At 51.8% G+C, this 27158-nt stretch overlaps 1 protein-coding gene across 1 annotated transcript in view; it reads right to left on the reverse strand.

Annotated features, from left to right (window-relative positions):
* KCNJ8 (potassium inwardly rectifying channel subfamily J member 8) overlaps positions 1-27158 on the reverse strand; it is a 105645-nt gene that overhangs the window by 9059 nt on the left and 69428 nt on the right. Inside the window, exon 2 of the mRNA XM_075343498.1 lies at positions 6140-6571. Within this exon, the coding sequence (XP_075199613.1) occupies positions 6140-6492 (353 nt within the window). The 5' untranslated portion in view covers positions 6493-6571. The remainder of the gene's footprint in view (positions 1-6139; positions 6572-27158) is intronic.

Genomic DNA, 27158 nt, shown 5'->3' on the forward strand with positions numbered 1-27158 from the left:
ACTGAGCAAGACACGGTCATTATGGGGGCACTGAGCAAGACGCGGTCATTATGGGGCACTGAGCAAGACATGGTCATTATGGGGTCACTGGGCAAGACACGGTCATTATGGGGTCACTGAGCAAGACACGGTCATTATGGGGGCACTGAGCAAGACACGGTCATTATGGGGGCACTGAGCAAGACACGGTCATTATGGGGTCACTGAGCAAGACGCGGTCATTATGGGGGCACTGAGCAAGACACGGTCATTATGGGGGCACTGAGCAAGACACGGTCATTATGGGGGCACTGAGCAAGACACGGTCATTGTGGGGCACTGAGCAAGACACGGTCATTATGGGGGCACTGAACAAGATGCGGTTATTATGGGGGCACTGAGCAAGACACGGTCATTATGGGGGCACTGAACAAGATGCGGTTATTATGGGGGCACTGAGCAAGACGCGGTTATTATGGGGGCACTGAGCAAGACACGGTCATTATGGGGCACTGAGCAAGACGCGGTCATTATGGGGCACTGAGCAAGACGCGGTCATTATGGGGGCACTGAGCAAGACATGGTCATTATGGGGTCACTGAGCAAGACACGGTCATTATGGGGTCACTGAGCAAGACACGGTCATTATGGGGGCACTGAGCAAGACGCGGTCATTATGGGGGCACTGAGCAAGACATGGTCATTATGGGGTCACTGAGCAAGACACGGTCATTATGGGGGCACTGAGCAAGACGCGGTCATTATGGGGCACTGAGCAAGACATGGTCATTATGGGGTCACTGAGCAAGACACGGTCATTATGGGGTCACTGAGCAAGACACGGTCATTATGGGGGCACTGAGCAAGACACGGTCATTATGGGGGCACTGAGCAAGACACGGTCATTATGGGGTCACTGAGCAAGACGCGGTCATTATGGGGGCACTGAGCAAGACACGGTCATTATGGGGGCACTGAGCAAGACACTGTCATTATGGGGGCACTGAGCAAGACACGGTCATTATGGGGGCACTGAGCAAGACATGGTCATTATGGGGTCACTGAGCAAGACACGGTCATTATGGGGGCACTGAGCAAGACGCGGTCATTATGGGGGCACTGAGCAAGACATGGTCATTATGGGGTCACTGAGCAAGACACGGTCATTATGGGGGCACTGAGCAAGACACGGTCATTATGGGGGCACTGAGCAAGACGCGGTTATTATGGGGTCACTGAGCAAGACACGGTCATTATGGGGTCACTGAGCAAGACACGGTCATTATGGGGGCACTGAGCAAGACACGGTCATTATGGGGGCACTGAGCAAGACACGGTCATTATGGGGTCACTGAGCAAGACGCGGTCATTATGGGGGCACTGAGCAAGACACGGTCATTATGGGGGCACTGAGCAAGACACTGTCATTATGGGGGCACTGAGCAAGACACGGTCATTATGGGGGCACTGAGCAAGACACGGTCATTATGGGGGCACTGAGCAAGACACGGTCATTATGGGGGCACTGAGCAAGATGCGGTCATTATGGGGGCACTGAGCAAGACACGGTCATTATGGGGGCACTGAGCAAGACACGGTCATTATGGGGGCACTGAGCAAGACACGGTCATTGTGGGGCACTGAGCAAGACACGGTCATTATGGGGGCACTGAGCAAGACACGGTCATTATGGGGGCACTGAGCAAGACACGGTCATTGTGGGGGCACTGAGCAAGACACGGTCATTGTGGGGCACTGAACAAGATGCGGTTATTATGGGGGCACTGAGCAAGACGCGGTTATTATGGGGGCACTGAGCAAGACGCGGTCATTATGGGGCACTGAGCAAGACATGGTCATTATGGGGTCACTGAGCAAGACACGGTCATTATGGGGTCACTGAGCAAGACACGGTCATTATGGGGGCACTGAGCAAGACGCGGTCATTATGGGGGCACTGAGCAAGACACGGTCATTATGGGGGCACTGAGCAAGACACGGTCATTGTGGGGCACTGAACAAGATGCGGTTATTATGGGGGCACTGAGCAAGACACGGTCATTATGGGGCACTGAGCAAGACACGGTCATTATGGGGCACTGAACAAGATGCGGTTATTATGGGGGCACTGAGCAAGACGCGGTTATTATGGGGTCACTGAGCAAGACGCGGTCATTATGGGGCACTGAGCAAGACATGGTCATTATGGGGTCACTGAGCAAGACACGGTCATTATGGGGTCACTGAGCAAGACACGGTCATTATGGGGGCACTGAGCAAGACGCGGTCATTATGGGGGCACTGAGCAAGACATGGTCATTATGGGGTCACTGAGCAAGACACGGTCATTATGGGGGCACTGAGCAAGACACGGTCATTATGGGGGCACTGAGCAAGACACGGTCATTATGGGGGCACTGAGCAAGACGCGGTCATTATGGGGGCACTGAGCAAGACGCGGTCATTATGGGGGCACTGAGCAAGACACGGTCATTATGGGGCACTGAGCAAGATGCGGTCATTATGGGGGCACTGAGCAAGACGCGGTCATTATGGGGGCACTGAGCAAGACGCGGTCATTATGGGGGCACTGAGCAAGACGCGGTCATTATGGGGGCACTGAGCAAGATGCGGTCATTATGGGGGCACTGAGCAAGACACAGTCATTATGGGGGCACTGAGCAAGACACGGTCATTATGGGGGCACTGAGCAAGACGCGGTCATTATGGGGGCACTGAGCAAGACACAGTCATTATGGGGGCACTGAGCAAGACACAGTCATTATGGGGGCACTGAGCAAGACACAGTCATTATGGGGGCACTGAGCAAGACGCGGTCATTATGGGGGCACTGAGCAAGACACGGTCATTATGGGGTCACTGAGCAAGACACGGTCATTATGGGGCACTGAGCAAGACACGGTCATTATGGGGGCACTGAGCAAGACGCGGTTATTATGGGGGCACTGAGCAAGACACGGTCATTATGGGGGCACTGAGCAAGACGCGGTCATTGTGGGGCACTGAACAAGACGCGGTCATTATGGGGGCACTGAGCAAGACACAGTCATTATGGGGGCACTGAGCAAGACGCGGTCATTATGGGGTCACTGAGCAAGACGCGGTCATTATGGGGCACTGAGCAAGACACTGTCATTATGAGGCACTGAGCAAGACGCGGTCATTATGGGGGCACTGAGCAAGACGCGGTCATTATGGGGTCACTGAGCAAGGCACTGTCATTATGGGGGCACTGAGCAAGACGCGGTCATTGTGGGGCACTGAGCAAGACACGGTCATTATGGGGTCACTGAGCAAGACACGGTCATTGTGGGGTCACTGAGCAAGACACGGTCATTATGGGGGCACTGAGCAAGACGCGGTCATTGTGGGGTCACTGAGCAAGACACGGTCATTATGGGGGCACTGAGCAAGACGCGGTTATTATGGGGTCACTGAGCAAGACGCGGTTATTATGGGGTCACTGAGCAAGATGCGGTCATTATGGGGGCACTGAGCAAGACACGGTCATTATGGGGGCACTGAACAAGATGCGGTCATTATGGGGTCACTGAGCAAGACGCGGTCATTATGGGGCACTGAGCAAGACACTGTCATTATGGGGTCACTGAGCAAGGCACTGTCATTATGGGGGCACTGAGCAAGACGCGGTCATTGTGGGGCACTGAGCAAGACACGGTCATTATGGGGGCACTGAGCAAGACGCGGTCATTATGGGGTCACTGAGCAAGGCACTGTCATTATGGGGGCACTGAGCAAGACGCGGTCATTGTGGGGCACTGAGCAAGACACGGTCATTATGGGGGCACTGAGCAAGACGCGGTCATTGTGGGGGCACTGAGCAAGACACGGTCATTATGGGGGCACTGAGCAAGACACGGTCATTATGGGGGCACTGAGCAAGACACGGTCATTATGGGGGCACTGAGCAAGACGCGGTCATTATGGGGGCACTGAGCAAGACACGGTCATTATGGGGGCACTGAGCAAGATGCGGTCATTATGGGGGCACTGAGCAAGACACTGTCATTATGGGGGCACTGAGCAAGACGCTGTTATTATGGGGGCACTGAGCAAGACACGGTCATTATGGGGGCACTGAGCAAGACGCGGTCATTATGGGGGCACTGAGCAAGACGCGGTCATTATGGGGGCACTGAGCAAGAAGCTGTTATTATGGGGCACTGAGCAAAACGCGGTCATTATGGGGGCACTGAGCTAGACGCGGTCATTATGGGGGCACTGAGCAAGACGCGGTCATTATGGGACACTGAGCAAGACGCGGTCATTATGGGGGCACTGAGCAAGACACGGTCATTATGGGGGCACTGAGCAAGACACGGTCATTATGGGGGCACTGAGCAAGACACGGTCATTATGGGGGCACTGAGCAAGACACGGTCATTGTGGGGGCACTGAGCAAGACGCGGTCATTATGGGGGCACTGAGCAAGACACGGTCATTGTGGGGGCACTGAGCAAGACGCGGTCATTATGGGGGCACTGAGCAAGACACGGTCATTATGGAGGCACTGAGCAAGACACGGTCATTGTGGGGGCACTGAGCAAGACACGGTCATTGTGGGGGCACTGAGCAAGACACGGTCATTGTGGGGGCACTGAGCAAGACGCGGTCATTATGGGGGCACTGAGCAAGAAGCTGTTATTATGGGGCACTGAGCAAAACGCGGTCATTATGGGGGCACTGAGCAAGACACGGTCATTATGGGGGCACTGAGCAAGACACGGTCATTGTGGGGCACTGAGCAAGACACGGTCATTATGGAGGCACTGAGCAAGACGCGGTCATTATGGGGGCACTGAGCAAGACGCGGTCATTATGGGGGCACTGAGCAAGACACGGTCATTATGGGGGCACTGAGCAAGACGCGGTCATTATGGGGGCACTGAGCAAGAAGCTGTTATTATGGGGCACTGAGCAAAACGCGGTCATTATGGGGGCACTGAGCAAGACGCGGTCATTATGGGGGCACTGAGCAAGACGCGGTCATTATGGGGTCACTGAGCAAGACACGGTCATTATGGGGGCACTGAGCAAGACACGGTCATTATGGGGGCACTGAGCAAGACGCGGTCATTATGGGGGCACTGAGCAAGAAGCTGTTATTATGGGGCACTGAGCAAAACGCGGTCATTATGGGGGCACTGAGCAAGACGCGGTCATTATGGGGCACTGAGCAAGACGCGGTCATTATGGGGGCACTGAGCAAGAAGCTGTTATTATGGGGGCACTAAGCAAGACGTGGTCATTATGGGGGCACTGAGCAAGATGCTGTCATTATGGGGGCGCTGTGGATAGTGTGAGGGCTGTGTCCGATCTCCTCTCGTGACCGCCCGCCCATTGTCTGCCCTTGCTCGACGGCCGCACGCTGCCTTCTTGCTGCCCGCCCTCTGCCTGCTTGCTACCGCCCGTTGTCTGCCATTGCTCAACTGCAGCACGCCCGCTGACTGCTTGCTGTCCGCCCGTTGCCCGCCTGCTGCCTGCTTGCTGTCCACCCCTTTATCTGTCCTTTTCCCGTTGCCTACCCGCTTCCTGCTTGCCGTCTGCCCATTACCCGCCTGCTGTTTGCTTGCCGCCTCCCGGTTGCCCGCCCTCTGCTTGCTTGCTGTCCGCCCGTTGCCCACCCGCTGACTGCTTGCTGTCCGCCCGTTGCCCGCCCGCTGCATGCTTGCTGCCCGCCCGCTGACTGCTTGCTGTCCGCCCGTTGCCCGCCTGCTGCCTGCTTGCTGTCCGCCCGTTGTCTGCCCTTTGCCCGCCCCCTTCCTGCTTGCTGTCTGCCCATTGCCCGCCTGCTGTTTGCTTGCCGCCTCCCCATTGCCCACCCTCTGCTTGCTTGCTGTCCGCCTGTTGCCCACCCTCTGCCTGCTTGCTATCCGCCCGTTGCCCGCCCGCTGCATGCTTGCTGTCCACCCGTTGCCCACCCGCTGACTGCTTGCTGTCCGCCCATTGCCCGCTGCCTGCTTGCAGCCCGCCCGCTGCCTGCTTGATGTCCGCCCATTGCCCGCCCGCTGACTGCTTGCTGTCCGCCTGTTGCCGGCTCGCTGCCTGCTTGCTGCCCACCCGCTGCCTGCTTGATGTCCGCCCATTGCCCGCCCTCTGCCTACACGCTGCCCCTTACTTCACGTTGGCGATGCAGGGCTCCTGCGCCGTTGCGTTCTCTCTGATGTCCATGTCACCGTGGGCGAATGCGACAAGCCACCACATCATGGCGAACAGCAGCCAGCTGCAGAGGAAGGACATGGTGAAGATGACCAGCGTGTGCCGCCACTTGAGGTCCACCAGGGTGGTGAAGATGTCTTGCAGGAAGCGGCCCTGTTCACGGATATTTTTGTGCGCCACATTACACGCGCCATTCTTTGCCACAAATCGAGCTTTTCTTAGACGGTCGCGGATTCTTGGTTTTCGCAGATTTTCTGCAGCAATTCTCGCCAGGACATATTCCTCAGGGATTATACTCTTCCGGGCCAACATCCTGCTGATGTCATAATCTGCAACAATCTGCAGTACACAGAGAGGGGGCACGAGTCCTGCTACCTCCAGGGGGTCCGATCTACGGGGGAGAAACCAAGAAAACAGGTCAGTGCTGTGAAGACGGAAAACATCAGACATCACTGAGAAAACGCCAATATCCATCACCTGAGATCAGCGGTGACATCACTGAGAACACCGCCTATCCATCACCAGAGATCAGCGGTGATATCACTGAGAACATCTCCTATCCATCACCAGAGATCAGCAGTGACATCACTGAGAACACCTCCTATCCATCACCAGAGATCAGCAGTGACATCACTGAGAACACCTCCTATCCATCACCAGAGATCAGCAGTGACATCACTGAGAACACCTCCTATCCATCACCTGAGATCAGCGGTGACATCACTGAGAACACCTCCTATCCATCACCAGAGATCAGCAGTGACATCACTGAGAACACCTCCTATCCATCACCAGAGATCAGCAGTGACATCACTGAGAACACCTCCTTTCCATCACCAGAGATCAGCGGTGACATCACTGAGAACACCGCCTATCCATCACCAGAGATCAGCGGTGACATCACTGAGAACACCGCCTATCCATCACCAGAGATCAGCAGTGACATCACTGAGAACACCTCCTATCCATCACCAGAGATCAGCAGTGACATCACTGAGAACACCTCCTATCCATCACCAGAGATCAGCGGTGACATCACTGAGAACACCGCCTATCCATCACCAGAGATCAGCAGTGACATCACTGAGAACATCTCCTATCCATCACCAGAGATCAGCGGTGACATCACTGAGAACACCTCCTATCCATCACCAGAGATCAGCAGTGACATCACTGAGAACACCGCCTATCCATCACCAGAGATCAGCAGTGACATCACTGAGAACATCTCCTATCCATCACCAGAGATCAGCGGTGACATCACTGAGAACACCTCCTATCCATCACCAGAGATCAGCAGTGACATCACTGAGAACACCGCCTATCCATCACCAGAGATCAGAGGTGACATCACTGAGAACACCGCCTATCCATCACCAGAGATCAGAGGTGACATCACTGAGAACACCTCCTATCCATCACCAGAGATCAGCGGTGACATCACTGAGAACACCGCCTATCCATCACCAGAGATCAGCAGTGACATCACTGAGAACACCGCCTATCCATCACCAGAGATCAGCGGTGACATCACTGAGAACACCTCCTATCCATCACCAGAGATCAGCGGTGACATCACTGAGAACACCTCCTATCCATCACCAGAGATCAGCGGTGACATCACTGAGAACACCGCCTATCCATCACCAGAGATCAGCAGTGACATCACTGAGAACACCTCCTATCCATCACCTGAGATCAGCGGTGACATCACTGAGAACACCGCCTATCCATCACCAGAGATCAGCGGTGACATCACTGAGAACACCGCCTATCCATCACCAGAGATCAGCAGTGACATCACTGAGAACACCTCCTATCCATCACCAGAGATCAGCGGTGACATCACTGAGAACACCACCTATCCATCACCAGAGATCAGCAGTGACATCACTGAGAACACCGCCTATCCATCACCAGAGATCAGCGGTGACATCACTGAGAACACCACCTATCCATCACCAGAGATCAGCGGTGACATCACTGAGAACACCGCCTATCCATCACCAGAGATCAGCGGTGACATCACTGAGAACACCTCCTATCCATCACCAGAGATCAGCGGTGACATCACTGAGGACACCGCCTATCCATCACCAGAGATCAGCAGAGACATCACTGAGAACACCTCCTATCCATCACCAGAGATCAGCAGTGACATCACTGAGAACACCTCCTATCCATCACCAGAGATCAGCAGTGACATCACTGAGAACACCGCCTATCCATCACCAGAGATCAGCGGTGACATCACTGAGAACACCACCTATCCATCACCAGAGATCAGCGGTGACATCACTGAGAACACCGCCTATCCATCACCAGAGATCAGCGGTGACATCACTGAGAACACCGCCTATCCATCACCAGAGATCAGCGGTGACATCACTGAGAACACCTCCTATCCATCACCAGAGATCAGCAGTGACATCACTGAGAACACCTCCTATCCATCACCAGAGATCAGCAGTGACATCACTGAGAACACCTCCTATCCATCACCAGAGATCAGCAGTGACATCACTGAGAACACCTCCTATCCATCACCAGAGATCAGCAGTGACATCACTGAGAACACCTCCTATCCATCACCAGAGATCAGCGGTGACATCACTGAGAACACCGCCTATCCATCACCAGAGATCAGCGGTGACATCACTGAGAATACCTCCTATCCATCACCAGAGATCAGCGGTGACATCACTGAGAACGCCTCCTATCCATCACCTGAGATCAGCGGTGACATCACTGAGAACACCACCTATCCATCACCAGAGATCAGCGGTGACATCACTGAGAACACCTCCTATCCATCACCAGAGATCAGCGGTGACATCACTGAGAACACCACCTATCCATCACCAGAGATCACCGGTGACACCACTGAGAACACCGCCTATCCATCACCAGAGATCAGCGGTGACATCACTGAGAACACCGCCTATCCATCACCAGAGATCAGCAGTGACATCACTGAGAACACCTCCTATCCATCACCTGAGATCAGCGGTGACATCACTGAGAACACCGCCTATCCATCACCAGAGATCAGCGGTGACATCACTGAGAACACCGCCTATCCATCACCAGAGATCAGCGGTGACATCACTGAGAACACCGCCTATCCATCACCAGAGATCAGCGGTGACATCACTGAGAACACCTCCTATCCATCGCCAGAGATCAGCGGTGACATCACTGAGAACACCTCCTATCCATCACCAGAGATCAGCAGTGACATCACTGAGAACACCTCCTATCCATCACCAGAGATCAGCGGTGACATCACTGAGAACACCTCCTATCCATCACCAGAGATCAGCGGTGACATCACTGAGAACACCTCCTATCCATCACCAGAGATCAGCAGTGACATCACTGAGAACGCCGCCTATCCATCACCAGAGATCAGCGGTGACATCACTGAGAACACCACCTATCCATCACCAGAGATCAGCGGTGACATCACTGAGAACACCTCCTATCCATCACCAGAGATCAGCAGTGACATCACTGAGAACACCGCCTATCCATCACCAGAGATCAGCGGTGACATCACTGAGAACACCTTCTATCCATCACCAGATATCAGCGGTGACATCACTTAGAAAACGCCAATATCCATCACCTGAGATCAGCGGTGACATCACTGAGAACACCGCCTATCCATCACCAGAGATCAGCGGTGACATCACTGAGAACACCACCTATCCATCACCAGAGATCAGCGGTGACATCACTGAGAACACCTCCTATCCATCACCAGAGATCAGCTGTGACATCACTGAGAACACCTCCTATCCATCACCAGAGATCAGCTGTGACATCACTGAGAACACCTCCTATCCATCACCAGAGATCAGCAGTGACATCACTGAGAACACCGCCTATCCATCACCAGAGATCAGCAGTGACATCACTGAGAACACCTATCCATCACCAGAGATCAGCGGTGACATCACTGAGAACACCTTCTATCCATCACCAGAGATCAGCGGTGACATCACTGAGAAAACGCCAATATCCATCACCTGAGATCAGCGGTGACATCACTGAGAACACCGCCTATCCATCACCAGAGATCAGCGGTGACATCACTGAGAACACCACCTATCCATCACCAGAGATCAGCGGTGACATCACTGAGAACACCTCCTATCCATCACCAGAGATCAGCAGTGACATCACTGAGAACACCGCCTATCCATCACCAGAGATCAGCGGTGACATCACTGAGAACACCTCCTATCCATCACCAGAGATCAGCAGTGACATCACAGAGAACTCCGCCTATCCATCACCAGAGATCAGCAGTGACATCACTGAGAACACCGCCTATCCATCACCAGAGATCAGCAGTGACATCACTGAGAACACCGCCTATCCATCACCAGAGATCAGCGGTGACATCACTTAGAAAACGCCAATATCCATCACCTGAGATCAGCGGTGACATCACTGAGAACACCGCCTATCCATCACCAGAGATCAGCAGTGACATCACTGAGAACACCTCCTATCCGTCACCAGAGATCAGCGGTGACATCACTGAGGACACCTCCTATCCATCACCAGAGATCAGCGGTGACATCACTGAGAACACCTCCTATCCATCACCAGAGATCAGCGGTGACATCACTGAGAACACCGCCTATCCATCACCAGAGATCAGCAGTGACATCACTGAGAACACCGCCTATCCATCACCAGAGATCAGCAGTGACATCACTGAGAACACCTCCTATCCATCACCAGAGATCAGCGGTGACATCAGTGAGAACACCTCCTATCCATCACCAGAGATCAGCGGTGACATCACTGAGAACACCGCCTATCCATCACCAGAGATCAGCGGTGACATCACTGAGAACACCACCTATCCATCACCAGAGATCAGCGGTGACATCACTGAGAACACCTCCTATCCATCACCAGAGATCAGCTGTGACATCACTGAGAACACCTCCTATCCATCACCAGAGATCAGCTGTGACATCACTGAGAACACCTCCTATCCATCACCAGAGATCAGCAGTGACATCACTGAGAACACCGCCTATCCATCACCAGAGATCAGCAGTGACATCACTGAGAACACCTATCCATCACCAGAGATCAGCGGTGACATCACTGAGAACACCTCCTATCCATCACCAGAGATCAGCGGTGACATCACTGAGAACACCTGTCATGATGTATTTTACCTTCTCACTGTATTTGCTGTAATACTATGTCAGGATGTGATGTCACTTTCCTTTGGTTGTACTTACTGAACACTTTGAAATGTCTTGGGATGTAAGTAACCATACCTTCCCCCCATCTCCTGTGTCTCTGGGCCCATAATGCAATTATCTCTTGTCCACACAGCCAGGGGAACTTCTCATTGTTTCGTAAGCAGTGGATAACGCCAACTACACAAACCTGTAGACATCTCGGAGCCAACCTTCTAGAATCTTCTAGTGGGCCCAACCATTGCAAAGACCCCTACCCTTGAGGGGCGGGCCCACGAGCTCAAACAATTCACTCCTGTTTCTAAATGCAGTTGGGAGTTGAGTTTTTGAAGAGGAAGGGAGCGAGATCTGAATCTGCGGACAGACCTCGCCGTCCAGTGGATTGTGTGGGATTTCTGGGACTCTGAAAAGGACTATTACGTTGTGATCTGGCACTTTGGATTATCGGGAGGTGCCCCCGAATCTGTTTTATTTGGACTTGTCGTGTGCTGTTCCTGTATTCCTGTTAGTAAACCTGTTGGATCATCCTCGGCCTGTTGTCTCTCTTTGCTCTGATGTACACCCCGTCACAAACTGGTGGCAGCGGCGGGATCAGAGCAGAAGAAATGGAGGACAACAGCCAATCGACGTCTGAAACCAGAACCTCAGGATACAGGAACTGGACTGTGGCGAGTCTACAAACAAAGGCCCGTGAATTAGGTGTCGGCTACAAAGGACTCTCTAAGGAGCAACTAATTGAGGCATTGGAACACGCTTGCCTGCAAGATGGCACCGAGGAACAATTTCCACAGCAAGGGGAGCAAAGACGGGAGCCGGAGGTGAATACCCAAAAAAGTCAATGGGTTGTGTGGTACAAGGAAAAGATGGCACTGCTTGGAGATGAGGCCACCATAGAAGATAAGTGGGAGGCCATGCGTGGAGCTGAAGAGAAGGAGCGCAGGATGGAGGAGATGGCATTGCTGGATAAGCAGCTCGCTGTGGAAGCCGCGAGAGGTTCCAGACAGACTGTAACCCCAGCACCCATCATGAGGGAACTTCCCAGAGTGTCCCGCAAAGACTTCAAGCAGTTTAATGAGGCTGCTGGTGATATTGAGGGCTTCTTCCAGGACTTTGAGCATCAGTGTCGATTAATGGAAGTCCCAGAAAGGGAGCGCGTCCGGCATCTGGTTGGGCTCTTAGAGGGTGGAGCTGCTGCAGCCTATAGAGCTATGGACCCTCGGTGGAACTGTGAGTATGCGGATATTAAACAGACTATTCTAGAACATTATGCTGTAACGCCAGACACTTACAGGACTCAGTTCCGTACTCTAGCATGTGATGAGGAAGTGTCCTTCAAGATGTATGCCCACAAACTCAAACATCTGTGGCATCGTTGGTTGGAGGCAGAGGAGGCCTTAACCTTGGAGACCGTCCTCCAGGTCCTCCTAAAAGAGCAGTTTTACTTCAAGTGCCCCGCTGAGATCCGGGAATGGGTGCGTGAAAGGAGACCAGCCACTGTGGAGGAAGCTGCAGCTCTAGCTGATGAGGCTCTCACCATCAAGCCTCAGTGGAAAAAACTACTACCCAGTGAGAAAAAAAACACCAACCCCCCAACGCTGGTGGCCCCTGGTCCTTCTGGCCCCAATGTTCACCATCACCCTAGACCGTCAACTCATGGGGACCTTCGTGTGACTGTGCCTCGCATTACTCATGCTCCACCTTTGGGAATACGACGCGGAGGAAGAATCCCAGAGCGCAGATGTTATGGATGTGGGCAGCCTGGGCACATGCAATTCCAATGTCCAGGTGTTCGTAGACAGAACAGCTACAGACCGCCTTTGCCTGTTCATTACCTACAGACACCTTCACCAGGAGAAGAGCTGGATTCTGTGCCTGATGACTTGCCAAGTGACTCAGATATCCTGGCTCCCCTACCCGGAGTCTATGGGGTGCGAGCTCCAGCCACCTGTTCTTCTGATCTTCAGGACAAACATCTATAGGAGGTCGTGCTGGATGGCCAAAAAGTTGTTGGCTTCCGTGACACTGGGGCTTTCCTCACCATAGCCGATCCCCGAGTAATTCAACCACAAGCAATTCAAAAGGGACCAGGAATTGCCATTGAACTGGCAGGAGGTACCCAGAGATATATTCCAAGAGCGAGTGTGACCCTGGATTATGGCTTTGGGGCAAAACAATGTGTGGTCGGTGTGATGAGCGGTCTCCCTGCAGACGTTCTTCTAGGAAATGATGTGGGGAATCTTCATTGCCACTTTGTCGGTGCGGTAACCAGAAGTCAAGCCAAGAGAGCAGCCCATGTGGACGTGTACAACCCATCCATGGAACTGAGGCCACCAGAACTGCCATTACAGCCGGTGAGTGATTCTTCTTGTGGGGATAATATGAATGTTACTTGGGATAAAGTTCAGTTTAGACAAGAAGTAGAGACTGACCCCACCCTTGCTAGTTTTAGAACTCGGGCTGAAATAGGGCAGCTAGGGGAAAACGGAGAAAGAATTATCAGAGAAAATGGACTTCTGTATCGGGTTGCCAATGCCGACTCCCTAGATAAGCCCTGGACTTATAGCAAACAGCTGATTGTTCCTCAGAAGTACAGAATTCCCCTATTACACCTGGCTCATGACATTCCTACGGCTGGCCATCAAGGCAAAACCCGCACCGAGAGACGATTGACTCAAACTTTTTATTGGCCGGGGATTTCCCAAGCAGTGGCGCATTTCTGCCGAACTTGTGACATATGTCAGCGTAGAGGGCGACCCGGAGATCACCCAAAGGCACCCCTGCAACCGCTCCCTATAATAGAAGAACCCTTTCAAAGAGTAGCTGTTGATATCATTGGACCTCTGGCTAAACCAAGTAAATCTGGAAAGCAGTACATTCTCACTGTTGTGGACTACGCCACCCGATATCCAGAAGCCGTGGCCTTGTCAAGTATCTCTGCAGCCAAGGTGGCCGAGGCCTTGGTTATTAAGGTTCAGTCCTTGGCCCTCTTCTTTTCTCCCTCTACACTGCCCCAATTGGTCAGACCATCAGCAGATTTGGCTTTCAGTCCCATCTTTATGCTGATGACACACCGCTATACACCTCCTCCCCTGAGCTCACCCCCGCTGTACTACAGAACACCAGTGACTGCCTGACTGCAGTTTGCAATGTCATGTCTGCTCTTTATCTGAAACTTAACCTTTCCAAAACTGAACTTCTTCTTTTCCCTCCATCTTCCAACTTTCCTCAACCTGACATCTCCCTCTCTGTGTGTGGCACAACGATAAGTCCTAGGCCGCAGGCCCGCTGCCTGGGGGTTATACTTGACACTGATCTCTCCTTCACCTCCCACATACAATCTCTTGCCCGCACCTGCCGCTTGCACCTCAAGAACATCTCTAGAATCCGCCCCTTTCTCACAATGGAAACGACAAAAACCCTCACCGTGGCCCTGATCCACTCTCGCTTGGACTACTGTAACTCTCTATTAATTGGTCTCCCCCTAACTAGACTCTCTCCTTTACAGTCAATCCTTAATGCAGCAGCCAGGGTCACCTATCTGGCTAACCGCTACTCGGATGCCTCTGCTCTGTGCCAGTCATTGCACTGGCTGCCCATATATCATAGGATCCAATTCAAACTGCTTGTTCTCGCCCACAAAGCTCTCCACAGTGCAGCACCCCCCTACATCTCCACCCTCCTCTCTGTCTATCAGTCCACCCGTTCTCTACGCTCTGGAAGCGACTTTCGACTAACATCCACACTAATTCGAACCTCCCACTCCCGGATCCAAGACTTCTTCCGAGCTGCACCAACCCTCTGGAACGCTCTACCCCAAGAAGTTAGGACAAATCACAACTTACTCAGCTTCAGACGCACCCTAAAGACGCATCTTTTTAGGGCGGCCTATCACACTCCCTAATCAGATTCGATTCACATAGTCCCTCTACAACCTCTCACAACATAGCTCCACATCAAACTCCATGGCACCCAAAGGCATCTCAAGGCTCGGGCCCACTGGTCCAGGAAACCATTATCCAGCCCCATTTCCGTGAGATGGCTGGATTGTCATTGTAAATAAGCACTTGAACCTTGCCTCTCCCCCCATCTCATTGTAGATTGTAAGCTCTCACGAGCAGGGTTGTATTTTTTCCCCTCTAAATATTGTATTTCTATAACTGTTACTTGTATGTATATGATCCTCCTGAATTGTAAAGCGCTACGGAATATGTTGGCGCTATAGAAATAAAGATTATTATTATTATTATTATTATTATTTTTACCAGAGTAGGATTCCCCAGTGAGATCTTGTCGGACCAAGGCTCCCAGTTTATGTCAGAGTTGGTCCAGTGTCTGTGGCGCACCTGTGGAGTACGAGCGATCCGAACGACCCCGTATCATCCCCAAACAAATGGACTTTGTGAACGATTCAACGGCACTCTGAAGAATATGCTGAGGGCCTTCACGGACCGAGATTCAGACTGGGAGAAGTACCTACCCCATCTCTTGTTTGCCTATCGGGAACTTCCCCAGGAGTCCACTGGGTTCTCCCCCTTTGAACTACTCTATGGAAGAAAGGTCCGAGGACCCTTAACCCTGCTCAAGGAATACTGGGAGGGGCAAGTTGAAGATACAGGAACCCCTGTTGTCCCTTATGTCCTAAAGCTGCGAGAAACCTTGGCCCAACTTGCTAGTTTTGCACAGAGTCATTTGCGTATGGCTCAAACCAGACAGAAGACATGGTATGACCGTAACGCACGCTATCGGGAGTTTGTAGAAGGACAACAAGTCTTAATGATTGTTCCCCATCGGCAGAATAAACTGCAGACCACATGGGAGGGTCCCTTCCGGGTTCTCAGAAAACTGAATGATACCAATTACCTTCTTGCTTTAGATGATCAGGGGCTAAGGCAAAAGACTGTCCATGTGAATATGATTAAGGAGTACCATGACCGGAACATTCCAATGATAGCAAGCTGTCGGTTGGCTTCAGAAGATGGTCAAGAGGATGAGGACTCTCTACCTGATCTCGTGGAAGCAGCGAGAGCCCCATCCACTGTGGAACAGGTTCCCCTGGGAGATTACCTGGACTCCTTACAGAAAATCCAGATGCTGGAAGTGCTTCAACAGAGACGGGCTGCTTTCTCATCCCAACCAGGTCGAACCACCGTCACCCAACATCATGTGGACACTCAGGGCATCCGTCCCATACAACTGGCTCCTTACCGGGTACCTGAATCAGTTCGAAACACCATGCAGCACGAACTGGAGGAGATGTTACAGCTTGGGGTAATCCAGGCCTCCCATAGCCCTTGGGCCTCCCCTGTGGTGTTAGTACCCAAGAAGGATGGGAGTACTCGATTTTGTGTGGACTATCGGCGACTAAACGACCATACCGTCAGCGATCCTTACCCAATGCCTCGTATTGACGAACTTCTAGACCGACTGGCTGGGTCCCGATATGTCACTACCTTGGATCTCAGTAAGGGATACTGGCAGATCCCTCTAACGGATGAAGGGAGAGAACGGTCCGCTTTTATAACCCCCTTTGGTCTGTATGAATTTCTAAGCATGCCTTTTGGAATGAAAAATGCCCCGGCCACCTTCCAGAGAATGGTGGATCAGATCCTCCGGGGATGTGATGACTTTGCTTGTGCCTACTTGGATGATATCGCCGTCTTCAGCCACACATGGGAGGAACATCTGAATCAAGTAGCCATTATTTTGGACCTGATTCTTGCAGCCGGCCTAACTATTCGACCCGATAAATGCCAATTGGGGATGGGGGAAGTCCAGTACCTAGGACATAGAGTGGGAGGAGGGAAGCTCCGACCTGAGCCTGCCAAAATCCAGGCTATTAGAGACTGGCCTGTACCCCAAACTAAGAAACAAGTTATGGCTTTTCTGGGCACTGCCAGTTATTACCGAAAATTTGTTTCTCATTTCAGTACTGTGGCCAAGCCTCTTACCGACCTGACCAAGAAAACAATGCCCCGGCTGGTGATCTGGACTCCAGCCTGTGATGAGGCTTTTAACCGGCTGAAGGATGCTTTGATCTGCGATCCTGTCCTGGCTGCTCCAGACTACAAGAGGAGATTCATTGTGCAAACGGATGCCTCTGCTTATGGACTGGGAGCTGTCCTCAGCCAGGTGAATGCAGCTGGGGACGAGCACCCCATCGCCTATCTCAGCCGGAAACTGCTGGACCGGGAAGTGGCCTATGCAACTGTTGAGAAGGAATGTCTGGCTGTAGTGTGGGCCCTTAAGAAACTACGGCCGTATCTGTATGGACGGGAATTCACTGTGGTTACTGATCACAATCCCCTCACCTGGCTGAACAGAGTCTCTGGGGACAATGGACGCTTACTGCGATGGAGCCTGGCTCTGCAGCCCTATAACTTTACCATACAATATAGAAGGGGCAGCCAACACCAAAATGCAGATGGACTGTCCAGGCAAGAGGAGCCTTGAGTCCTGTCAGCCATGCCTGCGTGTACTTAACCAGCGACCTGTAGAGGTCCCTAGTACGTACACAAGTTGGGAGGGGAAGGAATTGTCATGATGTATTTTACCTTCTCACTGTATTTGCTGTAATACTATGTCAGGATGTGATGTCACTTTCCTTTGGTTGTACTTACTGAACACTTTGAAATGTCTTGGGATGTAAGTAACCATACCTTCCCCCCATCTCCTGTGTCTCTGGGCCCATAAGGCAATTATCTCTTGTCCACACAGCCAGGGGAACTTCTCATTGTTTCGTAAGCAGTGGATAACGCCAACTACACAAACCTGTAGACATCTCGGAGCCAACCTTCTAGAATCTTCTAGTGGGCCCAACCATTGCATAGACCCCTACCCTTGAGGGGCGGGCCCACGAGCTCAAACAATTCACTCCTGTTTCTAAATGCAGTTGGGAGTTGAGTTTTTGAAGAGGAAGGGAGCGAGATCTGAATCTGCGGACAGACCTCGCCGTCCAGTGGATTGTGTGGGATTTCTGGGACTCTGAAAAGGACTATTACGTTGTGATCTGGCACTTTGGATTATCGGGAGGTGCCCCCGAATCTGTTTTATTTGGACTTGTCGTGTGCTGTTCCTGTATTCCTGTTAGTAAACCTGTTGGATCATCCTCGGCCTGTTGTCTCTCTTTGCTCTGATGTACACCCCGTCACAACACCTCCTATCCATCACCAGAGATCAGCGGTGACATCACTGAGAACACCTCCTATCCATCACCAGAGATCAGCAGTGACATCACTGAGAACACCTCCTATCCATCACCAGAGATCAGCAGTGACATCACTGAGAACACCTCCTATCCATCACCAGAGATCAGCGGTGATATCACTGAGAACACCTCCTATCCATCACCAGAGATCAGCAGTGACATCACTGAGAACACCACCTATCCATCACCAGAGATCAGCAGTGACATCACTGAGAACACCTCCTATCCATCACCAGAGATCAGCAGTGACATCACTGAGAACACCTCCTATCCATCACCAGAGATCAGCGGTGACATCACTGAGAATGCCTCCTATCCATCACCAGAGATCAGTGGTGACATCACTGAGAACACCGCCTATCCATCACCAGAGATCAGCGGTGACATCACTGAGAACACCTCCTATCCATCACCAGAGATCAGCTGTGACATCACTGAGAACACCGCCTATCCATCACCAGAGATCAGCGGTGACATCACTGAGAACACCTCCTATCCATCACCAGAGATCAGCGGTGACATCACTGAGAACATCACCTATCCATCACCAGAGATCAGCGGTGACATCACTGAGAACACCACCTATCCATCACCAGAGATCAGCGGTGACATCACTGAGAACATCTCCTATCCATCACCAGAGATCAGCGGTGACATCACTAAGAACACCGCCTATCCATCACCAGAGATCAGCGGTGACATCACTGAGAACACCGCGTATCCATCACCAGAGATCAGAGGTGACATCACTGAGAAGTCACCACCTATCCATCACCAGAGATCAGCGGTGACATCACTGAGAACACCTCCTATCCATCACCAGAGATCAGCAGTGACATCACTGAGAACACCTCCTATCCATCACCAGAGATCAGCGGTGACATCACTGAGAACACCGCCTATCCATCACCAGAGATCAGCTGTGACATCACTGAGAACACTGCCTATCCATCACCAGAGATCAGCGGTGACATCACTGAGAACACCGCCTATCCATCACCAGAGATCAGCGGTGACATCACTGAGAACACCTCCTATCCATCACCAGAGATCAGCGGTGACATCACTGAGAACACCTCCTATCCATCACCAGAGATCAGCGGTGACATCACTGAGAACACCGCCTATCCATCACCAGAGATCAGTGGTGATATCACTGAGAGCACCTCCTATCCATCACCAGAGATCAGTGGTGATATAACTGAGAACGCCGCCTACCCATAACCAGAGATCAGCGGTGACATCACTGAGAACACCTCCTATCCATCACCAGAGATCAGCGGTGACATCACTGAGAACATCACCTATCCATCACCAAAGATCAGCGGTGACATCACTGAGAACACCGCCTATCCATCACCAGAGATCAGCGGTGACATCACTGAGAACACCTCCTATCCATCACCAGAGATCAGCGGTGACATCACAGAGAACACCTCCTATCCATCCCCAGAGATCAGCGGTGACATCACTGAGAACACCACCTATCCATCACCAAAGATCAGCGGTGACATCACTGAGAACACCTCCTAACCATCACCAGAGATCAGCGGTGACATCACTGAGAACACCTCCTATCCATCACCAGAGATCAGTGGTGACATCACTGAGAACACCTCCTATCCATCACCAGAGATCAGAGGTGACATCACTGAGAACACCGCCTATCCATCACCAGAGATCAGCGGTGACATCACTGAGAACACCGCCTATCCATCACCAGAGATCAGCGGTGACATCACTGAGAACACCTCCTAACCATCACTAGAGATCAGCGGTGACATCACTGAGAACACCGCTGCCGTCCATCACCAGAGATCAGCGGTGACATCACTGAGAACACCTCCTATCCATCACCAGAGATCAGCGGTGACATCACTGAGAACACCTATCCATCACCAAAGATCAGCAGTGACATCACTGAGAACACCTCCTATCCATCACCAGAGATCAGCGGTGACATCACTGAGAACACCGCCTATCCATCACCAGAGATCAGCGGTGACATCACTGAGAACACCGCCTATCCATCACCAGAGATCAGCTGTGACATCACTGAGAACACCGCCTATCCATCACCAGAGATCAGAGGTGACATCACTGAGAACACCGCCTATCCATCACCAGAGATCAGCGGTGACATCACTGAGAACACCGCCTATCCATCACCAGAGATCAGCGGTGATATCACTGAGAACACCGCCTATGCATCACCAGAGATCAGAGGTGACATCACTGAGAAGTCACCACCTATCCATCACCAGAGATCAGCGGTGACATCACTGAGAACACCGCCTATCCATCACCAGAGATCAGAGGTGACATCACTGAGAAGTCACCACCTATCCATCACCAGAGATCAGTGGTGACATCACTGAGAACACCGCCTATCCATCACCAGAGATCAGCGGTGACATCACTGAGAACACCGCCTATCCATCACCAGAGATCAGCGGTGACATCACTGAGAACACCGCCTATCCATCACCAGAGATCAGAGGTGATATCACTGAGAACATCACCTATCCATCACCAGAGATCAGTGGTGATATCACTGAGAACATCACCTATCCATCACCAGAGATCAGCGGTGACATCACTGAGAACACCGCCTATCCATCACCAGAGATCAGCAGTGGCATCACTGAGAACACCATCTATCCATCACCAGAGATCAGCGGTGACATCACTGAGAACACCTCCTATCCATCACCAGAGATCAGCAGTGACATCACTGAGAACACCATCTATCCATCACCAGAGATCAGCAGTGACATCACTGAGAACACCTCCTATCCATCACCAGAGATCAGCGGTGACATCACTGAGAATGCCTCCTATCCATCACCAGAGATCAGTGGTGACATCACTGAGAACACCGCCTATCCATCACCAGAGATCAGCGGTGACATCACTGAGAACACCTCCTATCCATCACCAGAGATCAGCTGTGACATCACTGAGAACACCGCCTATCCATCACCAGAGATCAGCGGTGACATCACTGAGAACACCTCCTATCCATCACCAGAGATCAGCGGTGACATCACTGAGAACATCACCTATCCATCACCAGAGATCAGCGGTGACATCACTGAGAACACCACCTATCCATCACCAGAGATCAGCGGTGACATCACTGAGAACATCTCCTATCCATCACCAGAGATCAGCGGTGACATCACTAAGAACACCGCCTATCCATCACCAGAGATCAGCGGTGACATCACTGAGAACACCGCGTATCCATCACCAGAGATCAGAGGTGACATCACTGAGAAGTCACCACCTATCCATCACCAGAGATCAGCGGTGACATCACTGAGAACACCTCCTATCCATCACCAGAGATCAGCAGTGACATCACTGAGAACACCTCCTATCCATCACCAGAGATCAGCAGTGACATCACTGAGAACACCTCCTATCCATCACCAGAGATCAGCGGTGACATCACTGAGAACACCGCCTATCCATCACCAGAGATCAGCTGTGACATCACTGAGAACACTGCCTATCCATCACCAGAGATCAGCGGTGACATCACTGAGAACACCGCCTATCCATCACCAGAGATCAGCGGTGACATCACTGAGAACACCTCCTATCCATCACCAGAGATCAGCGGTGACATCACTGAGAACACCTCCTATCCATCACCAGAGATCAGCGGTGACATCACTGAGAACACCGCCTATCCATCACCAGAGATCAGTGGTGATATCACTGAGAGCACCTCCTATCCATCACCAGAGATCAGTGGTGATATAACTGAGAACGCCGCCTACCCATAACCAGAGATCAGCGGTGACATCACTGAGAACACCTCCTATCCATCACCAGAGATCAGCGGTGACATCACTGAGAACATCACCTATCCATCACCAAAGATCAGCGGTGACATCACTGAGAACACCGCCTATCCATCACCAGAGATCAGCGGTGACATCACTGAGAACACCTCCTATCCATCACCAGAGATCAGCGGTGACATCACAGAGAACACCTCCTATCCATCCCCAGAGATCAGCGGTGACATCACTGAGAACACCACCTATCCATCACCAAAGATCAGCGGTGACATCACTGAGAACACCTCCTAACCATCACCAGAGATCAGCGGTGACATCACTGAGAACACCTCCTATCCATCACCAGAGATCAGTGGTGACATCACTGAGAACACCTCCTATCCATCACCAGAGATCAGAGGTGACATCACTGAGAACACCGCCTATCCATCACCAGAGATCAGCGGTGACATCACTGAGAACACCGCCTATCCATCACCAGAGATCAGCGGTGACATCACTGAGAACACCTCCTAACCATCACTAGAGATCAGCGGTGACATCACTGAGAACACCGCTGCCGTCCATCACCAGAGATCAGCGGTGACATCACTGAGAACACCTCCTATCCATCACCAGAGATCAGCGGTGACATCACTGAGAACACCTATCCATCACCAGAGATCAGCAGTGACATCACTGAGAACACCTCCTATCCATCACCAGAGATCAGCGGTGACATCACTGAGAACACCGCCTATCCATCACCAGAGATCAGCGGTGACATCACTGAGAACACCGCCTATCCATCACCAGAGATCAGCTGTGACATCACTGAGAACACCGCCTATCCATCACCAGAGATCAGAGGTGACATCACTGAGAACACCGCCTATCCATCACCAGAGATCAGCGGTGACATCACTGAGAACACCGCCTATCCATCACCAGAGATCAGCGGTGATATCACTGAGAACACCGCCTATGCATCACCAGAGATCAGAGGTGACATCACTGAGAAGTCACCACCTATCCATCACCAGAGATCAGCGGTGACATCACTGAGAACACCGCCTATCCATCACCAGAGATCAGAGGTGACATCACTGAGAAGTCACCACCTATCCATCACCAGAGATCAGTGGTGACATCACTGAGAACACCGCCTATCCATCAACAGAGATCAGCGGTGACATCACTGAGAACACCGCCTATCCATCACCAGAGATCAGCGGTGACATCACTGAGAACACCGCCTATCCATCACCAGAGATCAGAGGTGATATCACTGAGAACATCACCTATCCATCACCAGAGATCAGTGGTGATATCACTGAGAACATCACCTATCCATCACCAGAGATCAGCGGTGACATCACTGAGAACACCGCCTATCCATCACCAGAGATCAGCAGTGGCATCACTGAGAACACCATCTATCCATCACCAGAGATCAGCGGTGACATCACTGAGAACACCTCCTATCCATCACCAGAGATCAGCAGTGACATCACTGAGAACACCATCTATCCATCACCAGAGATCAGCAGTGACATCACTGAGAATACCGCCTATCCATCACCAGAGATCAGCGGTGACATCACTGAGAACACCTCCTATCCATCACCAAAGATCAGCAGTGACATCACTGAGAACACCATCTATCCATCACCAGAGATCAGCAGTGACATCACTGAGAACACCTCCTATCCATCACCAGAGATCAGAGGTGACATCACTGAGAACACCGCCTATCCATCACCAGAGATCAGCGGTGACATCACTGAGAACACCGCCTATCCATCACCAGAGATCAGCGGTGACATCACTGAGAACACCTCCTATCCATCACCAGAGATCAGCGGTGACATCACTGAGAACACCGCCTATCCATCACCAGAGATCAGCGGTGACATCACTGAGAACACCTCCTAACCATCACTAGAGATCAGCGGTGACATCACTGAGAACACCGCTGCCGTCCATCACCAGAGATCAGCGGTGACATCACTGAGAACACCTCCTATCCATCACCAGAGATCAGCGGTGACATCACTGAGAACACCTCCTATCCATCACCAGAGATCAGCAGTGACATCACTGAGAACACCTCCTATCCATCACCAGAGATCAGCGGTGACATCACTGAGAACACCGCCTATCCATCACCAGAGATCAGCGGTGACATCACTGAGAACACCGCCTATCCATCACCAGAGATCAGCTGTGACATCACTGAGAACACCGCCTATCCATCACCAGAGATCAGAGGTGACATCACTGAGAACACCGCCTATCCATCACCAGAGATCAGCGGTGACATCACTGAGAACACCGCCTATCCATCACCAGAGATCAGCGGTGATATCACTGAGAACACCGCCTATGCATCACCAGAGATCAGAGGTGACATCACTGAGAAGTCACCACCTATCCATCACCAGAGATCAGTGGTGACATCACTGAGAACACCGCCTATCCATCACCAGAGATCAGCAGTGACATCACTGAGAACACCGCCTATCCATCACCAGAGATCAGAGGTGACATCACTGAGAAGTCACCACCTATCCATCACCAGAGATCAGCGGTGACATCACTGAGAACACCGCCTATCCATCACCAGAGATCAGCGGTGACATCACTGAGAACACCGCCTATCCATCACCAGAGATCAGAGGTGATATCACTGAGAACATCACCTATCCATCACCAGAGATCAGTGGTGATATCACTGAGAACATCACCTATCCATCACCAGAGATCAGCGGTGACATCACTGAGAACACCGCCTATCCATCACCAGAGATCAGCAGTGGCATCACTGAGAACACCATCTATCCATCACCAGAGATCAGCGGTGACATCACTGAGAACACCTCCTATCCATCACCAGAGATCAGCAGTGACATCACTGAGAACACCATCTATCCATCACCAGAGATCAGCGGTGACATCACTGAGAACACCTCCTATCCATCACCAGAGATTAGCGGTGACATCACTGAGAACACCGCCTATCCATCACCAGAGATCAGCGGTGACATCACAGAGAACATCACCTATCCATCACCAGAGATCAGCGGTGACATCACTGAGAACACCACCTATCCATAACCAGAGATCAGCGGTGACATCACTGAGAACACCTCCTAACCATCACCAGAGATCAGCGGTGACATCACTGAGAACACCTCCTATCCATCACAAGAGATCAGCGGTGACATCACTGAGAACACCGCCTATCCATCACCAGAGATCAGCGGTGACATCACTGAGAACATCTCCTATCCATCACCAGAGATCAGCGGTGACATCACTGAGAACACCGCCTATCCATCACCAGAGATCAGCGGTGACATCACTGAGAACACCGCATATCCATCACCAGAGATCAGAGGTGACATCACTGAGAAGTCACCACCTATCCATCACCAGAGATCAGCGGTCACATCACTGAGTACACATCCTATCCATCACCAGAGATCAGCGGTGACATCACTGAGAACACATCCTATCCATCACCAGAGATCAGCGGTGACATCACTGAGAACACCTCCTATCCATCACCAGAGATCAGCAGTGACATCACTGAGAACACCTCCTATCCATCACCAGAGATCAGCGGTGACATCACTGAGACCACCACCTATCCATCACCAGAGATCAGTGGTGACATCACTGAGAACACCTCCTATCCATCACCAGAGATCAGCGGTGACATCACTGAGAACACCTCCTATCCATCACCAGATATCAGCGGTGACATCACTGAGAACACCTCCTATCCATCACCAGAGATCAGCGATGACATTACTGAGAACACCGCCTATCCATCACCAGAGATCAGCAGTGACATCACTGAGAACATCTCCTATCCATCACCAGAGATCAGCAGTGACATCACTGAGAACACCTCCTATCCATCACCAGAGATCAGCGGTGACATCACTGAGAACACCTCCTATCCATCACAAGAGATCAACAGGGACATCACTGAGAACACCTCCTATCCATCACCAGAGATCAGCAGTGACATCACTGAGAACACCGCCTATCCATCACCAGAGATCAGAGGTGACATCACTGAGAACACCGCCTATCCATCACCAGAGATCAGAGGTGACATCACTGAGAAGTCACCACCTATCCATCACCAGAGATCAGTGGTGACATCACTGAGAACACCGCCTATCCATCACCAGAGATCAGCGGTGACATCACTGAGAACACCGCCTATCCATCACCAGAGATCAGCGGTGACATCACTGAGAACACCGCCTATCCATCACCAGAGATCAGAGGTGATATCACTGAGAACATCACCTATCCATCACCAGAGATCAGTGGTGATATCACTGAGAACATCACCTATCCATCACCAGAGATCAGCGGTGACATCACTGAGAACACCGCCTATCCATCACCAGAGATCAGCAGTGGCATCACTGAGAACACCATCTATCCATCACCAGAGATCAGCGGTGACATCACTGAGAACACCTCCTATCCATCACCAGAGATCAGCAGTGACATCACTGAGAACACCTCCTATCCATCACCAGAGATCAGCGGTGACATCACTGAGAACACCTCCTATCCATCACCAGAGATTAGCAGTGACATCACTGAGAACACCTCCTATCCATCACCAGAGATCAGCAGTGACATCACTGAGAACACCATCTATCCATCACCAGAGATCAGCAGTGACATCACTGAGAACACCTCCTATCCATCACCAGAGATCAG

This window comes from Anomaloglossus baeobatrachus, chromosome 4 (genome assembly GCF_048569485.1).
Source record: "Anomaloglossus baeobatrachus isolate aAnoBae1 chromosome 4, aAnoBae1.hap1, whole genome shotgun sequence".
Classification (NCBI taxonomy): Eukaryota; Metazoa; Chordata; class Amphibia; order Anura; family Aromobatidae; genus Anomaloglossus; species Anomaloglossus baeobatrachus.